The sequence below is a fragment of the Neophocaena asiaeorientalis genome, unplaced genomic scaffold (genome assembly GCF_003031525.2).
Source record: "Neophocaena asiaeorientalis asiaeorientalis breed wild unplaced genomic scaffold, Neophocaena_asiaeorientalis_V1.1 scaffold689, whole genome shotgun sequence".
Classification (NCBI taxonomy): Eukaryota; Metazoa; Chordata; class Mammalia; order Artiodactyla; family Phocoenidae; genus Neophocaena; species Neophocaena asiaeorientalis.
Genome location: NW_020175666.1, coordinates 445,106 through 467,136, shown reverse-complemented (window position 1 = coordinate 467,136; position 22,031 = coordinate 445,106). Strand labels below are relative to the sequence as shown.

The 22,031-nt window shown below is 51.5% G+C and overlaps 1 protein-coding gene across 1 annotated transcript in view; it reads left to right on the top strand.

Moving 5' to 3' along the window:
• The window catches only part of ALK (ALK receptor tyrosine kinase), a 714,463-nt gene that overhangs the window by 660,372 nt on the left and 32,060 nt on the right, over positions 1-22,031 (top strand). The window contains exons 13-17 of the mRNA XM_024731532.1: positions 2,693-2,855; positions 13,012-13,162; positions 18,291-18,422; positions 19,179-19,323; positions 21,915-22,018. Of these exons, the coding sequence (XP_024587300.1) occupies positions 2,693-2,855; positions 13,012-13,162; positions 18,291-18,422; positions 19,179-19,323; positions 21,915-22,018 (695 nt within the window). The remainder of the gene's footprint in view (positions 1-2,692; positions 2,856-13,011; positions 13,163-18,290; positions 18,423-19,178; positions 19,324-21,914; positions 22,019-22,031) is intronic.

Genomic DNA, 22,031 nt, shown 5'->3' with positions numbered 1-22,031 from the left:
ATGTCCATTGGGTTGGGAAAATATTGGTCCCTTTATTGAGAAACAGCCCCTAGAGTCCCTTCTTTATGGACTGGGGAACATAAATCTTGAGATTGGGTGTCTCTGCTTCCTTACAGTCAAAAACTGAGCAGGAAGTTACACACTTTTTAAACTATATTCACTACGCGTCTCTAATGCAGAATGTTGTCCTAAGCGCTTTGCTTAGGTCATCATTTAATACTCCACAGCATGCCTAAATACTAGGTGTTATTACCTCCACTTGTTCAGATTAAGAAATTGAGGCTCAGAGAGGATGTAGAGTCTACCCCAGTTCTCATACCTCATCAGAGGTAAAATCCAATGAGAAAAGTTGGCCCATCTGGATCCAAAGCCCATTCCCCTCTTCCTACCCCATCAGATGCCCAGCTTGGCCAAGAAGTAGAAGCCCACCCTCTCTGGGAACATCTCAGAGCCTTCAGAGCAATGTTAGGCGAGGCTGAAGTTAGAAGAGGGTCCTGCTGAAGGACATGCTCCGGTAGAACTGTCTTCCTCAGCACACTCTTCAGGGGAAAAAAAATACATATTTATATTTATGGCTAAATTCTTTAATTTCCAGGACTGAACTAACTCAGCGAACCATCATGCTTCTGCCCCAGATTGATAAGGCTGCCCCCAAACCCAGGCTGCTCGCTATAGGCACAGACTGAACCTGCAGAACAGGCTTCAAGGAGCTAGAGAGCACGGGGAGGAGTGTACTTTTTAACTTCTTTTCTGAGCTGTTCTTTTTTCCCTGCTCCTGTCGTCATCCCCAACTCACCGAGTTTAAATTCCTAGGTGCTGTTGGCGGAGGGATCCATATACACAGAAACCCTGTCCGCATTTCCCATTGTCAGGAACAGCACCAGCCTTGGGTGCAGGCAGGTGTCAGCGGCACAGCTCACATTTTTAGAGTTTTGGACTTTACAGTGACCTTTCATACCCCTCACTTTCTTTAATCCTCATGGCAACCCAGCCCCTTTCGCAGACAATGGAACACGATCAAGGTCCCATAATCAACAATGATGAAGCTGCTCCCAAACTCAGATGTTCGTGCTGATTTCGAAGCCTGAATCCTTTCCGCTTCTCCCCTCTGGCACAGCTCACACATGTGATTTGAACACTGGAGAGGGTGAAAGGACATCTGGCCAAGACAGCTCTGCTGAAATGCCTCCAGTAAAGAGTTAGTCCTTTGAATTAACAGGTTACCCCTTATAATACAAATAGATGAGAAAATTAACCATCAGCCATTCACACCAGAGATGAATGGATTCGTCACCTTCTTGCCCTTGAAACAACCTTCAGAAACCAAATAGAAACCAACATCTTCATTCGAAAAAATGAAGCCAAGAAAGGTATTGAGTGCTCAGTATTGAGTAGCTGTATGCATGAGAACCCCAACTAGAGCTTCGGTCTCCCAACCTCAGCTCTGGGGCAGTGTCACAAAAGCCCACCACAGCCAGCCTGGTTTTCAGATTATCAAGACTGCCCAGTGTAATCTCAATCTGATTGCTAATAATTAGCAACCCAAATTAACCTTTCATTTTTGCATCAAGTTAGCTGAAAGTCATCAAAAGAATTTTATGCTTCAGCAAACAAAACTATATACACCCAAATTAATTTTTTCATAATTTTATGTAGGTAGAGTTCGACTTAATCACTTTAAAGGGAAATAATTTCTTCAATCTTATAATGAGATTTTTGTATTTTAAGTAAAAGTGATTTATCAAGAGCACATTTTTTGGGAAGTTTTTATAGGTTGTAAACATGTTAAAATTCCTGCCAGGATGAAATCTGACAATTCCCCAAGGTCCAGCCAGGCTCAAAGATAGAAAGTTTGGAAGGAATGGCCCAGTGGCAGTGGAGGGGTGGGGATGTGCTGGGTGTTCCTGAGGCAACCCCAGAAGGCCACCTAAAAGCATTGGGTGCTCCGGGTGAGGACAGAGCACCAGGAAGCGGTGAGGGGCTTGGAAAAGGACGTGCACCAAAGGCAGATGTGACCTGTTTCCCATTTTTTACACTCTCTGTTACATAGCCTGAGAGCTGCTTCTAATGCATTTCCAAACACAATCCATGTGGGGGAGGAGGGCATGGAGCTGACTCTGTGTCCACTTTACTCTTCTGATCTTCTCCAAGCTAAGAAGATCCTATATGCAGATATCAAGCTTTCGGAAGCGGGTTAGATCCAGTCACAATAGCACAGACTGAGCACCCGTTCTTTGCCCAGCACCGTGCTGGACTCAATGAGAAACCAGGAGAGGACCTGGCCACTGCCCACCCGTCTCACCTGAGAGGGGTCGTCTCTCCCTCCTCAGAAACTTCACAGTGCAGTGTTAGCCAGACCCTCTTGAGGCTCTTTTTCTGTTACTGTCCTGTCTTGTTGCATCCCTTTGGGTCTCCCTTTAGTAGGCTGTAAGCTTCTTCAGGCCAGGCTCCAAGTCTGCTCCATTTGTGTCTCTCCCTCAGTATCTGTCTGGTCCAGGGCCTGGCACACAGTAGATCTTCAACAGAAGTTTCCAGTTCAAATGACTGATTACTGTTCCTTGCCCCGACATGGGTGCCATCTTGGAACGTGGGTTTGGCCTCATGGAGCAGACAGCTCAGAGGCAGCAGAGGGAGGCCCACGGAGGAGGGAGGGCCAGGCCAAGTGAGTGATCGCCTTTCCTCTTGCATGCAGTTCACTGGCTGTTCACCACATGCGGGGCCAGTGGGCCCCACGGCCCGACGCAGGCCCAGTGCAACAATGCCTACCGGAACTCCAACCTGAGCGTGGTGGTGGGGAGCGAGGGCCCCCTGAAGGGCATCCAGACCTGGAAGGTGCCAGCCACCGACACCTACAGGTGGGTATGGGGGAGGGGGAAGGCAAGGGGCAGATCCACCCTCCTGAAGAGGACTGGGGTCCTGCCGTTGGGTGCATGCCTGCTCTCCTGGGGTGCCCGGGCAGGCCAAGGCTCCGAGGCCACAGACTCTGGCCCACATTGGAGTGTAAGGGCTGGAGATGGGGAGATTTGGGATAATGGAGTATGGCAAGAAAAGAAGCTGTGTCCTCTGTCCTCAAGGAGCCCAGACTCATTTGTGGAGATGATATGCATGCATGCACCAGCTTCAGAACATTCTTTAGCTTTATTAATAACTATAATTATAGTGAGCTGTTCTTTGAACTTCATGCTGTTTAAATGAAGCAATGAATGTCAAAATGTTTGGGAGACAAAAGTATGATACACTTGCAAGATGATTTCTTATGCTTGAGCCTCCTTTCCTGGGCCTTCATTGTTTGCAAGTGAAGCAACTATCTGGAACTCTTATCCCAGGCCCAACCCCACAGTGTTCCACCAGAGCCAGGCCAGGCTGGGGGGAGGCCCGACTCCAACGGGCACTCAGCTAAGCGAAGCTAATGGCAAGGCCTAGACCAGTGGCTCCTAACCTTGAGCGGGCATCGGAATGACAGGAAGGCCAGTTAAAACAGAGGTTGCTGGTTCCACTTGCAGAGTATATGATTTTATAGGTCTGGAGTGGGGTCCAAGAATGTGAATTTTTTTTTCATGCTAAACATTTTTACATTAATGAAGCAAATATGACAAAACACTGACATTTATCGGATGCAGGTTGAGGAGGGAGACGCCAGTGGTACTCACTGTACCCATGGTATCCATCCACATTCAGTCATTCGCCGAGAATCTGAATTTCTAGCAAGTTCCCAGATGACCCCAATGCAGCACGTGCTGTCATCCTTGCTCAGCTCGATGCTGTGGGCAAGGCCAGTGCGGCAGTCCTCATTTTACAGTTGAGAAAACGGAGGCTCAAAGCGTCAGGAGCTTCCCACGGCCGTGTGGTCAAGAAGTGGCCTCCAAGCCCAGACTTCGGAGGCGTGGCTCTGCGGAGGTTCCTCCCACCGCACACGGCTGGGCTGTGTAGACAGGAAGCATCGTAATTTTGCTGTCGCTTGTGCAGATGCCCCCTAGAGGCTGAACACAGCGGGAAGTGAGCTGCTTCCCCTCCCGCGGCCCCCAACCCCCGGCACATCCTCAGCCCCCTGGGAAGGAAAGGGGCTGCTCAGGTTGCCCTGTTTTCCGCACATTCCCACCCCTGGGACTTCAGTGTAAATGCGTTCCGGGGAAAGCCCTGAGTGCTTTTTAAATGACATTCTGGGCAGGAATGCAATAACAAGGCTTGACTGCAATCAGATTAGCTGCTCCAGGTCCCACACATCCCTAGTAAATGGCCAAAGACCTCCGGCTACCCTTGGCCACGCCATACTGAGCAGGCTGGGCCTCCCCTTCCGACCTGGCTGAATTTCCAGGGGTCATCCACTGTCCTAGAGAGAAGGGGATGCATGTCTGTTGAGGACCCACTAGGTATTCCTCCTCCTTTTCACAATGAGGTAGATGTTATTACTATTGTTTTTATCCATATTCCCTTGTTTCCGTATGAAGAAACGAGTCAGAAAGCTTAGCAATAGATCTAAGGCCACTCAGTCAGTGACAAAGCTGGAATTTGAACCCAGGACCCTCAGTCTCAAAGTCTGTTGGTTCTTTCCATTAAAACTCCCACTGAGGAAACAGGAAATGGAAGGGGGCATAGGAATCATGCAGCACCCACCTCCAGGAAGCCTCCAGAAATGAGAGCCTGGGAGGGGAGGCCCCACCGCCTGAAGGGATAGTGGCCAGCCCAGCCCTTGGTGCAGATCCCCACATACAAAAAGCAACGTGAAGAAGAAAGCAGAGGAGCTGTAAGGCAGACAGAGACCTCAACACCTACCTCAGCAAAACCCATTGTCCCATCCCTGCCCAGGGCGACTCCCAGGCTAGACTGGCTCGAAGTCCTCTGCGACTTATGGAGGTCCTCTTGAGCTGCGTTCCTCCTGAGATAGTGTGAATCAGACCCACTTCCAAACTCGGGCGGGTTATTTAATCTCTTGAGACTCTGTTTCCCCACCTGTAAAAGGCGAAGGTTGGGGGTTGCTAACACCTGCCCAGTTGGTTGCAAAGATCACGTACAAGTGCCTCGCACATGCCCTGCACGTGGCAGGTGCTCCCCAGCCCAGGTGACGGCAGCGAAATCCCCTGGAGTGGTGTCAGGCAATGGCCAGACAGCATTTCCAGGACAGCCGTAGTTCCTGACTTCTCTGCTTCCAAGGACTTTTTTCTGACTTCTTCAGATAGGTCCTGCCTTTTGAAAGGTTTTGCCTGCCAAACTACACGTATTAAGTAATAATTCATTTTCCTATTTTCTATTAATCACAGCCACATCTAAGTCTAGCCAGGTTTCTGATCTGTGTAAATTGCCACGGTATAACCATCCGTGTTGCTACAAGCCCGGTCCAAATCAGAAAACTGTTTCCGTTTCTCTCTTTGGAATATTGAGACTAGCTCCCAGCCCCCAGCACTGCCCGCTGAACATTCAGAAACGCGCGCAGGAGCCGTTTTTCTGTTGAAGCAGGACACTTCGAAGTGCCCACATTTGTAAAGGGGACTTCTGATCAGGACTTTTTTGAACTGGCCTGAGAAGCACCATATCAAAATGGAAGAATCAAAACCAAAACACGTTGCCTTTGGGTTTTTGTTGTTGCTTTTGACTCCTTGTTTTTTAACCCAACAAAGACTTACAGATATTCCTGACCCTCACCTCATCCTTGACCCTGGATGAGGCTTGAGACTTGGACAATAATGTCTACTGGTCACATAACATCGCATCAAAGAAGCAGACCATTTAATGATTTGCTATACAGACCACATCGAAATGTCCCCAAGTCAGAATATCCAGGTTGAGAAGTCAGGTGCCCTTTTTCTGGAAGATATTTTCTCCATATTAACTAATTCTTATTTAGTAAGTGCAGTTCGTCTAGTGAGACAAACGTAGGACACACAGGAGGATGGATGTAAAAGGTTCTTGAGGACAGAAAGGTTGGAATCATTCCTTAGGGAGTCCATCTATTCCTGGAAGAGTGTGGCGCTCAGCTAGTTCTGCCTGGCTGCAGCTTGAGGCCTGGCACGATTATTGCTACAGTCAAGGTCTCTACCTACTGATCAGAGAGGTGAGGGAAAGCGAGCTATACTTACCAAGCACCCACTGTGTGCCACAGTGAGACATCATTGCCTGGGGCTTGCTCAGGGATGCATACAGGTAAAAAAAAAAAAAAGAAAGAAAAAAAATCTTTTTTTAAATTAATTTTTATTGGAGTATAGTTGATTTACAATGTTGTGTTAGTTTCTGCTGTACAGCAAAGTGAATCCGTTATACGTATACATATATCCGCTCTTTGTTAGATTCTTTTCCCATATAGGTCATTACGGACTACTGAGTAGAGTTCCCTGTGCTATACAGTAAGTTCTTATTAGTTATCTATTTTATATATAGTAATGAAAACACCTCCACTCTTAATTAACTGGTCATTTACCCGGTGTTCCTCTCCCATCTTCTACACCTTTGTCTACTACCACGAAGAGGGAGAGGAAGGACAGGCCAGGAAGGAGACAGGTGGGATGTGCCAGGCTAAGGTGGGGCTTTAGGGGCAAAACCTAAATCTCCATCTCCTCCCCACACACGCACACACTGCTTTCCTGCCCTGGGCTTCCCCTTCCCCTGGATTTGCCACTTCCTCTGTCAGAACAGGACAGGTGTCCATACCTGCTCCCCTCCTGCTTTGCACATCTCAGCGGACCATATTAAGCACCTATTAGGACACTATGCCTACATAAAGAGGTGCAAGATCCAGTTTCTGCCCAAGAGGAGCCCCAGTCAGCGGTAGATGTAGGAACAAAGCATTTCAGTGTGATGTAGAAAGTACTGCAATGGTGGCTTACACACAGCCCTGTGTCAGAGGCCAGGGGAAGGGCCTGAGTTCATGGATGGCTTCCACAGGGAGACAGAAGCCTAAGTTAAGTCTTGAAGGTGATAGAGTTGTCTACGAAGACGAGGGGAGGGCCTTCCCGATGGAAGGAGCCCCTGGGGCCAGCCAGGGCCTGCAGGAGCTGAAGCAGGACCTGGCCCTGAGGCTGGAGCCTCACCTGCCGAACACGTTCAGCTCCTTCTGGTGCCAGCGTGATGGTGGTGGTGAGAGAAGCAAGTGGGGAGGCAGGGAAAACAGAGGGAAGGCTGGTGAGGTCATGCAGGCAAGAGTCACATGGGGCTAAACCAGGGCAGGGGAAACATGGCGGGAGAGGCCGAAATGTTTGGGAGGTAGAATCGGCATGACTGGAGGACTGGGTGGGTGGGATGGGAGCGGGAGGGACACCTGATCTGGGAGATTTTCAAGTCTTGGTTCTGAGCACCCATGGAGGAGGGCAGCTAAGGTGGATCAGAGCAGGAGCGTGGATTGTGGGGTGTGTGCTGGGGCAGGAGCCTCAGCCTCCGCCTAAAATGGAGACACACACTGACTGAGTTCGGCTCCAAGGCCCGGGGGGATTTAGTGTGTGACACCCCGCGCAGGGCCAGTCGCATGCAGATGTCAGCCAGCCAGCCTCTCGCTGTCCTGACTTCTTCCCCTCTTCATCCTTCCCTCCCTCCGCCCAGCCCACCTGCCTGTTCTCCTGCCTCTCCAGGGTTCCATATCCTTCCCTGTCCCCCTCCTCCCCCAGCTTCCCACGTACACACACAAATACACACACGCACACGCAGGCGCACGTGCCCACGTGCACACAGATCGTCTATAAAAACTTTGGTCAAGCACAGCCCACAGCTCCTGATGACAGTTCTCACATGGTTCACGTGCTCCTCAGACATCACGTACAAGAGGTCTCAGATCCCAGCTGGAGCCAGCAAAGCCCACCAGCCAACCTGGGCCACAGCTGTTCCTGACGGCCTCCATCACTGACACTAGTTGCCTCACCTGGCTCCACAGACCAGCACGTGCAGCTGGATGACACCATCGTTCAAATCCACAAGGAGCCATGGAGTACCTACTGCCTGCCCGGCTCTGAGCCGGGGTGGTGCGGTGCAAGGGGCCTCCAGTTGTCTGCCAGGCACTGAATAGATGCTGCAGAACTTGTAGAGAGGACTGAGCCTCTGGAGCCTTGCAGTCTTTGCAAAGGCCACAGGGCAGAAGAGTTCAATAACAGTCCACAATGCCGATAAAGTTCTAAACAATTGTAGAAGAGAGTCACAAGTCACGATTCATTGCCAGAGTAATTGTGCAGATAGCCATAGCCACGAAGAGCACAGAGCAGGGAAAGTGGAGGGAGGGGGGCAGCATTGAGCAAACATCCATGAGCCGCAGGCAGAATGAAGTTTGGGTTCAACTTCTGACACACTGTGTGACCTTGAAAGTGTGCTGCCCCTCCTCTACAAGGGCTTCATCTGTCGATGGAGGGGTTGGAGAGAGAGGTCACTGACATCTCTTCCAGCTCTGATATTCCTGGGTCAGGAAGGTGGTAGGGAACCAGTGGACCATGAGTCTTACTCATTGGTGCAAAACTGGAATGGAACTGGGGCAGCAAGGAGCACATGCCTCCACCGCTGACCCCTGGGTGTGTCGCCTGATGGCTCGCGTGACCCATCTGGATCATACGACTATGTACCTGCACAGAGCTCTCTCCCTGACCAAGCCCTGCACATACCCAACGTCTCCTGTGCTCTCACAGCAGCCCTGGAGGCAGGATGGATACGCAGGGCAGACCTAACTATTCTGATTTCACAGAGGAGGAAACCAAGACACAGAGGATGGGAGGGACTCACTCAAGGTCCCACTGGGTGTTAGAGGCAGAGCCCAGAGCAGGTGTAGAAGAGAAATGAGGTGCTTCCTGCTTCCCCAGGTGGGGTCCTCTCACTCCTTCCCCCCGTCCACCGCCCCCAGCAGCCCCACCAAGTGTGCCGCCGACACCACCATCACGGCGCCCACCAGCTGTGCTCTCCTTTCAGGATCCAGCAGGCAACCACTTTGATTTGCGGCTAATTCTTTATTTTAAGAAGATTCACAACTCAATTACATCAGGTAACAATAGCTCACAGTCAATAATACAAAACGCAAACCCCATAAACATCCATTCTGACTAGGGGACGTGGATTTAGATGAAGACAAACAAAAAAATGACAGCCTCAGCTCGTTGAGAACAGTATCCTGTAACTTCCAGTAAACTGGAATCACTGCGAGGCGTTTTCCCCACTTGAGTGGCAAGTATTTTAATTTGTTGTCATTTGTCAACCATCAAAATAGGTTGTTTACGAGGGATGGGAAAAGGCTTCAAAGACTCAGGCTGAGGTGTAACATGACTCGTACAGTTCGGGGGTCCTCAGAAGCGCCAGGGCTGGCCTTGTGCTCCCACAGGCTCCCTGTGGAAGTAGGTCCTGGGTGAAACTGAACACCCTTGACCCTGGCTCCTCGGCCACACCCTGCTCCCCCTATTGCCCTGCTCTCTAGAATCCGGGGCCTTATTCACTCTCCCCCTTCTGCTTCTCAGAAGCCACCCCAGGAGAGGAGTGGACAGGCTCCCCCAGGGGTACATTAGCACAGTAGTTACTCACTAGCTACCCTCCAGGGGCTAAACTAAGCCCCTTATAAGGGGTATTATCTCATATAACTCTCATAACAACCTTTTAAGGTAAATATTCTTATCCCCCTTTTATAGATGAGGAAACTGGAGCTCAGAGAGGGTACATAAACTATCCAAGGTCACACAGCTGGCGAGTAACAGGGCCAGAACCAGGAGAGGTAAGCAAGGTGCCTTGGACACAAAAGTTCAGGAGGCTCTGGCTCTCAAGGTTGACCAAGTGCAAGGCCAACACCTGGGCAGATGTCTAACCTAGTTCCTGGCCCTGAGTGACAGAGTTGGATTTGGATCCAGGTCTGTCTGCATCCAGCCTGTGCTTTTTTCACTGTGGCACAGGCCACCCAGGAGGAGATGGGCCTTCTAGTAGCAGCTAGAAGTTTCCAAAGGAGTGAAGCTCTGTGGTGGGATTTCAGGCCTCACAGGGCTGATGAGGGAGGCACTGCCTCCTACCAGTAGCCCAGGTGGGCAGCTGCCAGTCCCGTGTCTTTAAGCCAGTAATAGTCTAGGTGGAAACGTGGGGCTGAGGCCATCACACAGGAAAGCAAACTCCAGCACCTGGGTGCCGATCTCTACTGTCTCCTTTGAGGTCTGTAGAGCTGACCCCAGCCCAGAGTCCCCCTTGCACTTGGAAGCAGTTTGTAATCTTTTCAAACCCACTACTTACCCTCATGAGGGCGGGGGTCCTTATTTTTTTCCTTGGTAGGGGAAGCTGAGGCTCTGAGAGGTTAAGCAAGTTGCCCCAAGTCACACAGCCAGCAGAGCGCCCAGGGTATGACTCAGAACTCAGGGCTCTTTCCATCCACTTCACTGCCAAGGGCTAGGTCAAGACCCAAATGGGGCTGGATTTCAGACTTGGTTGGGGGCAGGAGAAATAGGAAAGAAGGCTTAGAGGGGGAAAACATGTCAGGAACAAGCAACTTCTAAAATATAATGCTTTGGCTAAATTTAAACATGTGAAAGAGTTCAGAATGATTCATAATGCATGCGAATGATACAGAAAGGATGAGCCGGGTACAGCTTACCTCTCAGACATAGCAGGAGTGGGCAGGGTGAGGACTCCCTCTTGGGCCACAGTTTTCCAAGCCCACAACACCTTCAGATTGAAATGACTTTCTTAGGTAACCTGCCAAAGCCCCGGAACCTTGGAGGGGCCAGCAGGACAGATGTGGCCCGTCTACGCCCACATTGCTGTCTCTACACTCCACAGAGTCTCTGGAATGCCCAGCACCACCCCGGCCCCAGGCTTGCCTTCTCTGAGCTAAATAATTCTGCTGCTTTCCTTTCACCAATGAGCCTTCCTTCTTCTTCAGCCTTTTAATTGTCCTTATCACCTCTCCTTTTCCAATGGGTCAGGAGCGAGGGTTTGGCTGAGGGTCTGAGTGAATTAGCATGGGCCAGTAGCTTCTCAGACCACTCTCGTGCATCATATAACCTGGCAGCATCCTGTCGGAGGGGGAATGGGCTCCATGAGTGGAAATGTAGAGCTCTGGACCAGGGTTTGCCCGGTCCAAATGAACCCCTCTGGGCCTCGGTTTCCTCGTCTGCCAAATGAGGTTGCTAACAGCTACTGTTTACGGCTACTGGGGGGATGCCATATGCACTCACGCCTGGCACATTGTAAGATGCTCAGGAATTGGCCCTACTTCCCTCTGCAGAGCTACAACGCCCCACTCCCCCACCCCAGCGCCTAGGTTTCCTGCCTCTTCATTCACGTTCACACAAGCCTGACTCGTACCTTCCACCTCTTTCTGCTTGTCTGGGTCCTACCCAACCATCATCTCCACCATGAAGCCGACTTCAGACCCACACCCCACATTCCCCAAACCAGCCAAGGCCTCCAGCACCACTGCCTCAATGTCTGTCGCAGTCCTCCGCCTCTTTCCCGGGCCCCGAGTACCTGATGGCCCTGATTTGTGCCGAGACCTGCCACTTTCTCGGGGCTTTCACCCATTATCTCCTTCAGATGTTGAACCTTCCCATGGCCCTGTGAGTTCGGAAAGGAAAGAATGGTCCCTCTTTGACGAGGGAAGGATCTGGGACTCTGAGAGGTCCACTCCTCAGATGGAACCCCAGAGCCCTTTGGTGCCTCCGCTTTGCCTCCCCGATATAACCACCCCCACAGGGAGATGTCATAACTCTGTCTCCCCAATTTCTTTGGAAGCCCCCCAAGGGCCTGGAGCCCGTCTCCCACCTCGTCTTAGGCACGTGGCCTTACACCAGTTTGCAATGATCTCCCATCGGTGCCAGGCCCCGGAGACAGGACAGTGGGCTCAATTCTTCGCTCTCTACAGAGACCTCAGGTCCTCACCTGCCACGTTAGCCATCAGCTGGCCCTCCAGGCTTGTCTCTGCAGAACAGGCCTGGGATCGGCCTTAGGAAGGCCTCCAGGAGGCCCCTCCCATGCTTGGAACACAGGACATTTCCTAGAAGTATAGGTGGAGAAGCCGCCATGTGCATACGTGTGCAAAACCGTCTTACAGCTCTCCCCGGAAGCTTTTCTTCAAGGACCTTGGATTGAATATGCAGGGACTTGAAAGCCCCCCAAGTTCCTCTCCCTGGCAGCCGGTCTATGGGGAGGCGTGTATATCCGGCACGCGAGCTGTCTTCAGGGCACACCGCTCTTCTGATACGGTTCATCAGTTGGGTCCTTTCTCCCCCATCCCTGCTTGACTTCATCTCAACAACCTAAGAGGCAGCAGAAATACTCCCGCATCCCCACTTGCTGGTTTTATTTTCGTCATGATTGGTTGTTTTTTGTCCGCACACACATTGCTCCAGAAGGAGTTGCTGGCGGGATGCGAATAAACAGTCTGTGCTCGTAAACACCGCTCTCCTCAATCATTCCATGTGGGACTCCTTGTGTCTGGACCCCGTGGGGAGACTTTAAAACATTGTACCAAGTCAGTTACTGCTCCTTCAACCAGTAAGAATAATAATAAATACTTAGCGGGTGCTTCTTACGTGCCAGCCACAATTCTGAGACTTGCAGCACTTCATTTCTTTAATCTTCACCACACACATGGGCTAGAAGGTAGGTTTTTCTTATCCCCATTTTACAGATGAGGAACTGGAAAGTTCAATTACTTGTCTAAGGTTGACCACATGAGTCCTTTGCTCTTGGACAGGGAGAGAAGTCCATAACAGGAAACCCCAGGTATTCAGGACACCATCACCCCAACAGCCCACATTAATACAGACTCCCCCTGTCTTCATCTCTTCGCTCTCTCTCTCTCCCTGCCCCCCTTCTCCCTCTCTTCCTCTCTTCTACCCCTTACTAGTTCTTTACCTTCCTAGCTCTGTGAATGAGGCATCTCCCTGCCCCTCTCTGAACTTGACCTCCCTCTCCTGACAGCGGAGAGAGGACCCTCCTTGCTGACCTCATGGGCTGATGCAGGGGAGAGACCTCCAGCACGAGGGTGGTGCACTCGGCCTGTTAGGAGCCGCTGGGTTGGCAGGAGGGGAGTCAGTCTTCATACCGTGGCAGGAGCCCATGCGCTCTGTCCTGTTGCAGCATATCAGGCTACGGAGCCGCTGGCGGGAAAGGCGGGAAAAACACGATGATGCGATCCCACGGCGTGTCTGTGCTGGGCATCTTCAACCTGGAGAAGGACGACGTGCTGTACATCCTGGTCGGGCAGCAGGGGGAAGATGCCTGCCCCAGTGTAAGTGCCCAGAGCGGGGGTTTCTCCTCCACACTCACCAGGACCCAGGCAGGTCCCTCAGAGGACACAAACACTGCACACACGCCTTTGGAGACCTCACGTTCAAAGATGGCGGGACTCACCCTTTGTTCTGCCTGCAAACGCTCCTCCCTTTCCAGGGCCATTTGGGTGCATGAGAAGGTGGGTGGTGTGGCTTTGGGGGTCGCACATCCCTACAGGCACCGAGGCTGAGGCATGGGTTTTATGAGCAATCTTTAAAACTGAAGAGCTGAATTCTGCTAAAATGGGCAAATGGTGGTTCCTCTTAGCACAAGTGCGAGTTGAAGCCCACTGCCTAAGCTTTCTTGCAAGGGCACCATTGTCTTTAGCCATATTATCATAAACAGGAAAATACCAGACTAAACATGTCTTGTTCAGCTCAAAATCACAGACTCATAGCCACATATATGCATATAAAACCATAGAAAAAGTTCTGAAAGATACAGATAACAGTGGTTGATTCTGGAGAGGGGACTGGAGTTGAGGGTGCTTTGTCATTAATGTCTGATATTGTTACAAAAATAATGCAGTCACATATTATTTATTATTTGTGTGATTAAATTTTTTAAGTGTTTTAAACACAGACTCAGAGCTGAAAGACCATGTAATCCACTACCCCCATTTCACAGATGAGAACATGGAGACCACAGAAGTGAAGGGACTTGTCCAGAGTCACTCATAATGCAGCACAGAGACTCTGGCTCCTATCTTTGCTGCCCCAAACTTGCTTGGGGCTCAGTTTCTACAGCCTTTTTCCCTTTTCCACTTATAACACATCACTTGACAAGCCAGACTGTCACCCTCTGCAGCCCCAGAGACAACCCTTCATTCTGGTTCCTGACCCCACTGGGGGTGTCCAGCTGTCAAACAGGGAGCGCTCCAACAGCAGTACTTAAGAAAGCCAGTAGTGGTCTAAAATGACCAGGAAGGGGAGACAGTGTGGACTAATAAAGCAGCAGCCATGCCTCTTGCCTGTGCTGGGGGACGCAGGACCCTGGTGGTGCTGGCTGTCTTGATGGGAACTCAGCACTCTGCAGGGGGTTCTCCGCATTGGGCCAGGCCATGCCCTCACTTGAGGGTGAGGTTCTGCACTAGGTGGGACCGGGGCAGGGATTTGGGTTCTAGGTCTCAGGACCCAGGGCTCCTTCCCCAGAAACTTATTCAAGAGCAGAGTTGGAAGACAGGTGTGGGAACAAGAGCTATGAGAAAGCAGTTCAATTCCACAGAATAACCTCAAGGCTCCTAAGAGCCAGGCCCCAGGCTGGGAGCCAGGAGTAAAGTATGTGCCCTACCCCCAACCCCACCTTAGAGGCTGAAAACCAAGCAACAGGAGTAAGCTGCGCACGTGCAACTTTGTGCGTGAGAAATGTCTGGACTCTTTTATGTAGCAACTATAATCAGGACTTTCCAACCTGATTGTTAAGTGTTAAGTCATTACATTACAAGCCGCTGTAATTTTCACAGGAATTTATTGAGTGCTAATGTAATTCTTCCATCTAAGCAGAAAGATTGCATTGACTTCCGCAAGGAACTTTTACTTGATTGGATTGTCATCAATTACGTCTTTTCACAGGACTGAGTCCTTCTTTTTTAATTCAATTGTAATCTACTTGTTCCTCTGGACTGCTGCATTTTATCATTTTATTAATCAACCTACTTGCTCTCAAACCTTGGATGTGCCAGGGAAGTTCCAAAGAAGCCAGGGACAGAGAGCAGCCCCCCCTCTGCTGGTCGGGTCGGGCATAGCATGGGCATGGGGAAAAGAATTGCTCTCCGTCCTGTACACTGTAGGCTGTTTAGCAGCATCCCTGGCCTCTACCCACAAGATGCCAGTAGCATCCCTCAGAAATGACAATAAAAATGCCTCCAGACATTTCCAAACATCCCCAGGTGAGCAAAACCATGGGTCTAAATGTTAGCTTCCACCACAACCATCACTCACAAGGCAAGTATTGTGAAGGGCCAGCCCACACCCACCCAGTTCCCAAGTCTTTCAAATGTATTCAGCAAATATGTATTGAGTACCTACCACACGCCAGTCACTGTTCTAGAAACTGGGGAGATATTCGTGAACAAAAGGAAGATCCTTTGCTCTCATGGAGCTTACATTGACTCCAGGGGAAGAGGGACAAACAGACAATAACCAGTAAACGTAAGTTCCTCAGGACACCCAAAAGAGACAGGGTTAGGGTGCATAGAAGTAGGGTGAACGGGAGTCAGGTGTGCTGGAGTTCAAAGGCAGGTTGCAATCGTAGAGTGGTGAAGGGAAGCCTACCGAGAAAAATACAGCTGAGCAGAGTCCTGAAAGAGCTGAGGGACTGAACCAGGAAAATAAGTGGGGACTCCGGCAGAGCAGAGGCTGAGTCCCCAGGCGGGAGAGTGCCTGGTGTGCTCAAGGAACAGCCAGGATGAGTGGGTGGAACAGGAGGGAGAGTAGGTGAGAGATGAGGGAGGGGTGATGGGGACCGGGTCAGGCCATCAGAAGAACATACTGAAGCCATAGGACGGTTTTGAGCAGAATAGTGACCTGAAGCGATTTGCATATTAGCTCCTCTGGCTACAATGTGGAGAGCAGACCACTTGGGCCCAAGGGAGGAGTCGGGGGCAATGAATCTAATGGCTATTGCATTAATCCAGGCAAGATGATGGTGGCTTGGATAAAGACAGTAACAGTGAAGGTGGTGAAAAGCGGCTGAATTCTGGGTGTATTTAGAATATAAAATCCAAGAATTGTGCCCGAGCCACTGGAAGGAGGGAGCTGCCTTCACGAGAGCTGGGGCCCGCTGCGGAAGGAGCAGGTTCACTGAGCTCAACTGATCTGGTAGATGGCCAAGTGGAGGCTGCTTGTGGACAAGGAAGACAGGCCACTGGAGTTCAGGAGAGAGGTCTGGAAAGGAGTTGCAAATCCAGGAGAGGTCAGCATAAACTGAGACAGGTTGAGATTGTCTAGGGAGTGGTGTAGATGGAGAGGACCACGGGCTGAACCCTGCAGACCCCCAACATTTAGAAATGGAGGAAAGAGGAACCGACAAAGGAGGTGGGGAGGGGGGAGCCAGGGATGTAGGAGGAGACTCCAGAAGTCAGGTCAAGAAAGCGAATCGTGAAAAAGTGATCAGCTCCTCCAAATGCAGCTGTGGACCCAGCAAGATGCAGACTGAGAAGCGAATCAACTGTTCCCCTCCCCCCACCCCATTCAAAGGAGACACCTGAGCCGCCGGGGCAGCGGGGAATGCGCTGACGCTGGGCTCTAGTTAGACAAAGGCCATCCTGCAGCCCAACTGCTCCCTCCAGCAATCTCCAGGCATCGGCAAGTTCCGTTCAAGGGAAGAGGGCATCCCCAAGGGGTGGGGGCCCCACTGCTGCCAGGCAGAGGAGAGGAGGAAAGGGAGCGTGGTCGGAGGGGGTGGACCTTCTTAGCACCACTGGTTCGCACTGGGCAGCTCCCCAATTTTTTTTAGTTATTTATTTAGACTTTTTGGCTGCATCGGGTCTTAGTTGCGGCACGTGGGATCTTTCGTGGCGACGCGTGGGCTTCTCTCTAGTTGTGGCGCACGGGCTTAGTTGCCCTGTGCCATGTGGGATCTTAGTTCCCCGACCAGGGCTCGAACCCGCGTCCCCTGCATTGGAAGGCCGATTCTTAACCACTGGGCCACCGGGGCTGTCCCACAGCTCTCCAGTTAATAGAGGAGGACAGATCCAGACAGATGGCCCAGCAAAGCTCCAGTCAGGAAGTGAGACTGGACACTGTCTTCTGTGCCCTGCTCTGCCTAGCTGGCAGCACACGTTTCCATGCCCCGTCCCAGGCTCTGCCCTCAGAGCATGCCCCTTGCATCTCAGGCCCTCCCCAGGCAGCGGATGGCAGGGTTTCCTTCCAGCAGACTCCATGCCACTCGGCCCCCGCCCCAGCCCTGGATGGCACTGCACATACACAGGAGAAATGTCAGCTGTCCACAGTAGCAGTTCAGACCCTTCCACCCACACTAAATCCTCTCTAAAACATATCAAATTATCTCCATCATTAAATCCAAAATGCCATAAAACAAATTGAATCTCAGCTATTTATCTGGAAATTTCTCTAGTGCTCATTCCCGGCACCCCTGAGTGCTTTAGCATAAGGAGTGGCTCAAGATGAATTGCCATGTCCACTGGCTGGTTACACAGCAACATTCGATGAAAGTTTGATGTTTTGTTGGCCTTTTTTCTGTTAAGCGAAAGCAGTCATTTTCCTCCAAGGTCAGGCCAACGCGTGGAGAGTTCGTCTCAGCTGCTGTGACCGACAAGCAGGTGGCTGTTCTTGAAATGCTGCCCTCTTTATTCAGGGATTCCAGGCTTCTGGGTCACAGGAATTTCCAGCATGTCCCCAGAGACTCCCAGATGCCTGGGCCCACACCAGGTGGAATAAAATCCGAGTTTGGCCTCCCACTGTTTTCTTCTCTTTACAAGATACTTCAAACTGCAACTTCTCAAAAAACCTCAGTGGCTCCTCGCTGCTTAGAGAATGAAGTCCAGCTCCTTCTCTGTTTGTATTCAAGGCCTCTGTCCAGGATCTGACTGTCCAGTTAGGTTCCCTCTACCCACTCCCATTTACACTCCCGCCAGCACTGTCTTACCCCATGGGGCCTTTATCACCCCCTCTTCAGAATCCAAAGGATCCTAACAGGTCCTCCTGGACCACCTCTCTGTCCTCAGATGGACTTTTCTGAGCCAGAGAGACTCCTTATACTTTTCCCCCCGAATACCACGCTCACCTCCTTCCCTCTGGGCTCATGCCGATCTCCTCCCCTGTAATGTCCTAATTTTCTCCCATTCTCAGTGTTTAAAAATCTCCCTATCCTTCAAGGCCCAAGTGAATGCCACCTCCCCCAGGCAGTCCTCCCTGATCACCAGTCCAGCAACAAAGCCTCACTGTCCCTCCTCAACTTCCCATGCATTTTCTTCTAAGCTGTCCCTGTGGTCCCTGTGGTCCTTCTCCAATACTGCCCAGAGTGACGGTTATCTGTGTGTAGTTTTTGTCTCCTCAATTCAACGGCAAACTATTTGAGAGATCGTCAGACCCTATCTTTAAACATAGTGCTTTTTGTTTCTCCAGACAAACCAACTAATCCAGAAAGTTTGCATTGGAGAGAACAACGTGATAGAAGAAGAAATCCACGTGAACAAAAGTGTGCACGAGTGGGCAGGAGGGGGCGGCGGAGGGGGCGGAGCCACCTACGTATTTAAGGTGAGGTCTGGGTGCCAGCTTCCCCAGGGCAGCGCCTTCTCTGTGTCCTGGTGTTGGATCCTCAGGACAGACCTGGGAATGAAGCACCTCGGGTGCTCTTAGCCCCATTTAAAGTTGAGGAAACCGAGGCCCAGAGGGAATATAAGGTTCCCTGTCCGTCCAGGAAAGGACAGGCCCTTCTCATGTTGATATGCCAGCTGGATTTCACCACACAGACCTTTGCCATCCTGCTTCAGAGTCCCAGAGGGTCCCACTGTGCCCTCCTCTGTCCTAAGGTGGACTTTTCTGATGTCATCGAAAATAGGCAAAGGTTTCCTGCTGGGTCTTCCTGCAGGGACGGTGATGCTGAGGGCTTAATCTTGAAGTTGTGGGGATCAGAGCAGAGACCCCTGAGTGTGCAGAGGAAGGAGAGAGGAAGGAGAGGAGAGAGACCTGCTTCTGCACACCAGCTGCCAGACCCCTGAGGCTAGAGAGGAACTTCAGGAAAGGGGCTGTAGAAACAGCCTCCTCGTATTCAGAAACATTTCTATCTCCTAGTGCTTTTGCTTCACATACTGAACCTGGACTAATACATGAGCCCGGGGCTGGAGGGGATGGAAGAGCTGATGGGTTGTTGTAACATGAGATCAGGGCCCTCAGACCACTGAGATGTCACCCACTGCCCAGCAAACACTCGGCCACCTTTAAATTGCTCAGGGGTCTCCAGAGTGGGAACCCCACTCGGTTTCTCAATCTCTGAATGTCTCCCCTGGGCAGATGAAGGATGGAGTGCCAGTGCCCCTGATCATTGCGGCCGGCGGTGGCGGCAGGGCCTACGGAGCCAAGACAGACACGTTCCACCCAGAGAGACTGGAGAATAACTCTTCAGTTCTAGGGCTGAATGGCAATTCCGGAGCCGCAGGTAAATCACTGCAAGCCCACCCTCTCCCAGAACATTCTCCCGGGACTGTGTGAGCTTCAGCTCGGCCGGGCGCCATCACACACCTGTGGGCACCTTAGTCGCTGGCCCTTGAGATGCTGGGAGCTCTGGATACTGGTACCGGGATCAAGAGAGGAAGGGCAGGCCACACGCTGGGGACCCAGAGGCCCCCTTGCCAGCAAGGGGTTTGGACTTGCAGAAGGTCACTGAGAAAATGAGGCAGGCGGCAGCAGTCTGGCCGCCAACCCAACCGTCCCCGGGTTTTACCAAATGCAACTGGATGAGAGCAGGTGAAAGGAATCTGGGCAGAGTCAGGCCCCCGGGCCCCTGTGGCTTTTCTGTGCTTCCGGGCCCCGGGCTGCCAGTGCACACATCTCCTTGCTGGAAAATCTCTTTCTGGAATCTCCATGGTTGGGCTCTCTGTCTCCTTAATGAGAGCCGGCAACGCAGAAATCGAGGGCAGACACCAAAGGGGATGTGAATTCTCTGATTCCTCCGAAGTCAGCCATTCCTCTTTGTATTTTCTTTTTTCCACAGTCAGGTCGAGGGAGGATTTTTGAAGGCGTTTAAGATTTGAGATTAATTAAAATAAACACTCAGACTTTCTCTTCAATTGAGAGAGAGCTAGAAGAAAGAGGAGAAGCGGTCACAGCGAGGAATTACCGCAGTGACACAGTGCCCCTTACATCCGTCCAGCATGTAATAAATTACAAAACACTTCCACATCTATTATACATGTGCTTTTCAAAACAGTCCTGTAGGGTTTTCCAAACATATCATTTCATTTTACAGAAGAGTCAACGAGCTCATTGAAAGTTGGTGGATTTTTTTTCTCAAGATGGCCAAACTGTTTCGTACTTAATCCATTTTTTAAAACACTGTTGTTGCTGTTTTTATTTTTACGCCCATCGTTTTCTTTTCCACACATTTGCTTGAAGGCTGCAAGATAGAGTGGGGGTCAGAAACCAACTTAGCTGGGGACTGTGCAGGACGCAAGGGTAGGGTGCTCCGGGCAGGAGGGCAGACCTGGTATCAGGCCCATCTCATCCTAACTTACTCACTAAGCTCGCGGCCCCGAATAGCCAGCAGAGCCCACTTCCGGCTAACGGTGCTGAGGGGCCTTCCCTCCACCACGTGACATCAACCACCTTGACTGGCCCCATACCCACCCTCTGGCTGGCAAAGGGAGGCCAAACACTTGGAGTCCTGTAGCTTCCGAAGCTGACAGAAGGTCCTCACGACTTGTCCAGGACTTCATTTCAGCTCTGCTTGTCTCTGTTCCAGACCCAAGCTTCTTCCTGACCTCAACCTCATTTCCTGAAACCTGTCTCCCTCTTTCTAGCACCATAGTCATCCCTGTCTGCAGCTTTCCCCACCTAGACGTCCCTCTGCTGCCCCCTCTGGGTCCAGAAGAACCTTGGCTACAAGTTCTCCCAGAGGACCCTTCCGGGCAGGTTAACCCTTACAGTTCCAGCAGACACACGCACAGCTGTTTCTCCTAGTTCCCACCTGCCAGCATCTGCTGGAGCAGAAAGGGCTTTGGGGTTTTCTGGAGTAAACTGCCTCTTGAAATGCCACACAAAACGATATGGGGAGACAAGGTGGGCGTCCTGGAATTTCCAGGGCCTCAGGAGAGATGTACTGTGGTCTGCCTGTGGCCTTAAGATACAGTTACGTTCAACCTAGCTCTGTAAAGAGCATTTCGTTTGCAAGAGTTCAGAGCAGGCCCAGGCGTTGGGAAGCACAGCTCCAGCTGCCGCCACTGTAGCCAGAGCATCACCACCTCCGCCCACAGCTCTCTTTGCTCTTGACCTCGGAGCAGCTCCTTAGAAGCAGGCAGGCAAGACACTGCCTGAGCTTCAGAGCGTGAGGCCTTCTGCCCGTGTGTGTCCTGACTCACAAACGACCAACGATCCCTCCACTTGGCGGTTTGTAAAATATTTCATACACACCCTGTCTTCTTTGATCCTAACATCCACCCCATGAGGTGTCTCATTATCTCCAAGTGACAGGTGAGGAAACCAAGTCTCAGACCGGGGAAGTTCTTGCCTAGCAGACAATTAAAGCACTTTGGGTTATTTGGTGCCTTAATCCAGGGCTCCTGCTAGGAATTTCACTGCCGTGACCTCGGCAGGGTTTTGACAGTTGGTCCCGGTTCTTTGAGATGGGAAGCAGTTAATGAAACGCAGGCCGGGCGCTTCAGGAGTTGGCAGGCATAGAGGGAAGGCAGAGGCAGAGTTTAGCAGTCGTGCAGCCTGTCCCCTCCACCTCCCCCGTCCCTCACCGAGCACACTGCAGGGCTCTTGAGCCAGAGGCCTGACAAGAAGCTGGGGCACGAGGGGCTCCCATCGGGACATGCACGACTGTGGCCAGAGCAGCTCTCCCTCGGGCAAAGGGCACGCTCGGCCGTGGACTCTGAAGGCCCCAGGCCCCACTGAGGACAGGGCCCCTGGGCACTGGACAGGGGCAAGCACCCCTCGAAGACACAGAGCCCCGCTTCCTTTGCCAGGCCCAGCAGCTGCCCGAACCCAGCCAGCACCCTCACCTAGGCATTTCTCCGTCTCTTCCCACAGGTGGCGGAGGTGGCTGGAATGATAACACTTCCTTGCTCTGGTCTGGAAAGTCTTTGCTGGAAGGTGCCACCGGAGGACATTCCTGCCCCCAGGCCGTGAAGAGGTGGGGGTGGGAGA